The sequence below is a fragment of the Anneissia japonica genome, unplaced genomic scaffold (genome assembly GCF_011630105.1).
Source record: "Anneissia japonica isolate Jap-2015-1 unplaced genomic scaffold, ASM1163010v1 scaffold5573_len15849_cov134, whole genome shotgun sequence".
NCBI classification, from domain to species: Eukaryota; Metazoa; Echinodermata; class Crinoidea; order Comatulida; family Comatulidae; genus Anneissia; species Anneissia japonica.
The window spans coordinates 702-4,559 of record NW_022701917.1 but is presented as its reverse complement, the minus strand read 5'-3'; the positions used below and the strand labels follow the sequence as shown (position 1 = coordinate 4,559).

At 35.9% G+C, this 3,858-nt stretch overlaps 1 protein-coding gene across 2 annotated transcripts; it reads right to left on the bottom strand.

Annotated features, from left to right (window-relative positions):
* Positions 1-211: 211 nt before the first annotated feature.
* Positions 212-3,474, bottom strand: LOC117103755 (NHL repeat-containing protein 3-like; the record flags this gene model as incomplete). Of its 2 annotated transcripts, XR_004444647.1 has the most annotated exon segments (3): positions 212-517; positions 2,440-3,064; positions 3,267-3,474. XR_004444647.1 is itself a non-coding variant. In XM_033244365.1 (2 exon segments), coding segments are annotated over 2 exon segments (461 nt in total), but the record flags the coding sequence as incomplete, so codon positions are not given.
* Positions 3,475-3,858: the final 384 nt, after the last annotated feature.

Here is a 3,858-nt window from a genome sequence, read left to right as displayed (position 1 = left end):
CTCAACCGCTGCGCCAAACTGGCGCCATGTACTGTACCATCTCGAAAATAATCATATGCTATCTTGAAATTTGCAAACTAAAAAGAGGGCTTAAATGCGATGGGATTCTTCTCGAGATAATGCCCATTGGGCTTCAATTCGAGGCTTTACCGTATACTACGAATAAATGGAATTCAGTACTACAATAATATAAATTCATAAACAATACCAATATATGTCCAACATTTCCACTTTAATCATATTCAAGGTAAGTATTAATACCACATACCACGTAGGGCCTACATATATTCCATTACTTGCACAATTACTATTCAACATATAAATATATACGGAACTTTATAGGAACGTAATTTCACATTTATAAATCATTAAAAGTACTCACATATGTCCTTGTAAATCTGTTCTTGTTTGATAGTGCATAGGTGTTAGTGGTGCTCTTAATTTAGCTACCACACTTTCCTAAGCCTTAGGTGTTTCAGTTTGGGCGTGTCCAATGCACTAACACCATTCTGCTCACCTTGAGCTGTCTCTTATACACATCTAGATGTGTATAAGAGACAGTATATATATAGTGGATGCTTAGTTTATTTTGTCATTCTGATCGGATTTTCTCTACTGTTCCGTCTTAATTTTAATTTTAAATTGGTTTGCATTATATGGCCGTTTGCTGTTTTATGGGGTTTTCACATTTGCCTTTCAAACTTCAACCGAGACTCGAGCCCGTGACCTTCCACAAACATGGTGAACGTCAGCACAACTTGACCACAATGAAATGGTGGTTTAAGCGTCTAGAAGAATCTGTGGTTCTTCAGCAATGACATGTGCCTTGCTTATTATTACATATTTATTTTCATTTTAAATTCAATATTTGTTTATATATTCCTGAAACTCGATTTACATTTTTTTTATTGCATGGTATAATATGACCCAGAAAATAAGAAATTTCCACTGCAAATACTAAGTAAGTGCCACTTGTTAGGCCTACTGAATAATAGCTATGCAAAATGTATGTCGGCCATCTTTGGACGCCATTTTGAAATTTAAAATTTAATGAGCCATAAAACACTTTGTTTAGAGAAAAAAGCAGGAACTTCAAAAGGAATGTACATAATCCACTGCTTTTTTAAGGTATGGGCCAATTTGTTGCAATGACCTTTGACCGTTTCTGACATCATTAATGATGTGTTTGCGTAACCCTTGATAAAAAAAAAAATGTAGTGGTACTGAACAATGATATTTTATACTTAAAAATGCATGTATTACGGGTTTAGGATAAGATATGGCTATCTATTCTACTCCCCCCCCCCCCCCCCCCCACCACATTGTTACTATATATAGAATTACCCTTTTTAGGTAAAAGGTCAAAAAAAATTTTTCCCATGGCCGAAATCCATCCAACTTTTTTTTGGTGTTCAAGGTCGATATCAACAGTTTCCAACAAAAATCGCTTTGTAAATAATTTTTTGCCACTTTGGTGCTCCGTCTGCCTAACTATTTGCAAAGAAAAGAGGGGGCTTCTTTTAAAATGAATGCTGTAAATTTTGGGAATTAGTACTTTAAAACAATAAATAGGGCCACTGTAACATCAATGTGTATCATGGAGTGTATTTAACCAGCAATAAATCACCTAAACTACTGTATAAACCAAGCATGTTATAATTTATTTTGTTTCTTTGAAATTTATAAGTGTATGTACTGTCTACTACTACTAAATCCTTTCCGAGCCACTGGGGCTCATAGGGCTGGAGCTTATCCCCAGTTTCTGTAGTGTGAAGCGGATGAGAGTTGTCCTCCCCTGGAAGGGACACTAGTCCATTGCAGGTTAGTCCCCAGATGTTTGCTGGTACCCATTGATACAGCTGGGTGGACTGAAGCAATGTAGCTGAAGTGCTTTGTCAAAGGACACGAGCGAAAGCCCAAAGCTCAACCGCTGCGCCAAACTGGCGCCATGTACTGTACCATCTCGAAAATAATCATATGCTATCTTGAAATTTGCAAACTAAAAAGAGGGCTTAAATTCGATGGGATTCTTCTCGAGATTATGCCCATTGGGCTTCAATTCAAGGCTTTACCGTATACTAGGAATAAATGGAATTCAGTACTACAATAATATAAATTCATAAACAATACCAATATATGTCCAACATTTCCACTTTAATCATATTCAAGGTAAGTATTAATACCACATACCACGTAGGGCCTACATATATTCCATTACTTGCACAATTACTATTCAACATATAAATATATACGGAACTTTATAGGAACGTAATTTCACATTTATAAATCATTAAAAGTACTCACATATGTCCTTGTAAATCTGTTCTTGTTTGATAGTGCATAGGTGTTAGTGGTGCTCTTAATTTAGCTACCACACTTTCCTAAGCCTTAGGTGTTTCAGTTTGGGCGTGTCCAATGCACTAACACCATTCTGCTCACCTTGAGCTATCACATATCCTGTGCAACTGTGTACAGGTTGATTCCTATTCTAAAAATTTGATCATAAATTAACATAATTTTACACTTCACTTGTGAGCACTTATCACCAATTACCACTTTTAGCTCATCATTATTCATGTCAACTTTTCTGTTGACTCGTATGCCAGTTGCTCAATGCATAGTTCTTTTGTTATTGTAATTAGTAGTACAGTACTGTAAGTTACCTTAATACTCTTTCACAAAACATATCCATATAACTCTTCATTGTGACACACACCGGGGCTAAGACTAGCCTCACTGTTTTTTATTTTAATCACAAAAATAAAATATCCTCTTTAATTGGAACAATAATATGGCAAGAGAAAAACATATTTAATCTATATTAATTCTATGTAGTCCAATAGGTACAAATTTCTGACAAGTCTGTGTGTTAAGTTCAGCCACATAAAAAGCACCTGTTGATTTGCTAACTCCCACTAGATGCGGTCCGGTATTTTCTGGTAGATCTATAGAACCCAAGACATTGCAGTCGCCTATTGGTCCTGCACTTGGTGGAGTGGCAACTAAAAGAATTTTACTCTGCTGAAGTAGTGCAACGATGAAATGTGTTTTATCCTTACTCATTCTGAAAAAGATTGAACAATTTATGAATCATGGAATAAAAGATACATTGTTCATCACAGTTTTAAAGAAAACAGTCAGAGTGTAATGTAATAATGCTTGATAGCAGCCAATGGCTGGATGGCATATTAAGGATGTTTTATCTTTAACTGGCATAGGGGATGAATATAGTCTCACAAAATATATTCACTTTAAAATTAACTAACCTGACAGAGTATGGTTGCCCAACAGAGAAACAACTTGTCCATTTGCCAATAAACTTGCCCGTATCTGCATCAAAGGCTTGCAGTCTGCCGTTCATACGGTCTGCAACCCACACACGATTGTAGTTATCCAACTCCACGCTGTGAGGTACATCAAAGTTGCCGTCTTTGGTGCTGTTTACTTCACCAACGTGCCACATAACTTTGAAATCTAAAAAATCAAATCATGTTGAATAATATCAATGAACCGAGTATAAAACTTAATAATTCCTAATTGTTCTAAATCAGGAATAATGGTCTGTTCTAGTTCGGTCATAATAATATTAGATAATACAGGACCAACAGGAGAACCCATTGATACTCCATCACATTGCTTATAGTACTCATTATTACAAGAAAATACTGTTTTAGTGCAGGTATCCGCAAGTTTCCTTAAGATTGGTGGTCGTTTGACGCTGCTCATCGCGTCAAGGAGATACCCCCTCACCTTTATCATGCCGGTTATCGTTTTGTATCATTTGATGTAGAATCACTTTTTACTAAATGTTCCGTTAACTAAGGTAATTAATATTGTGCTTGACAGAGTATATATAAT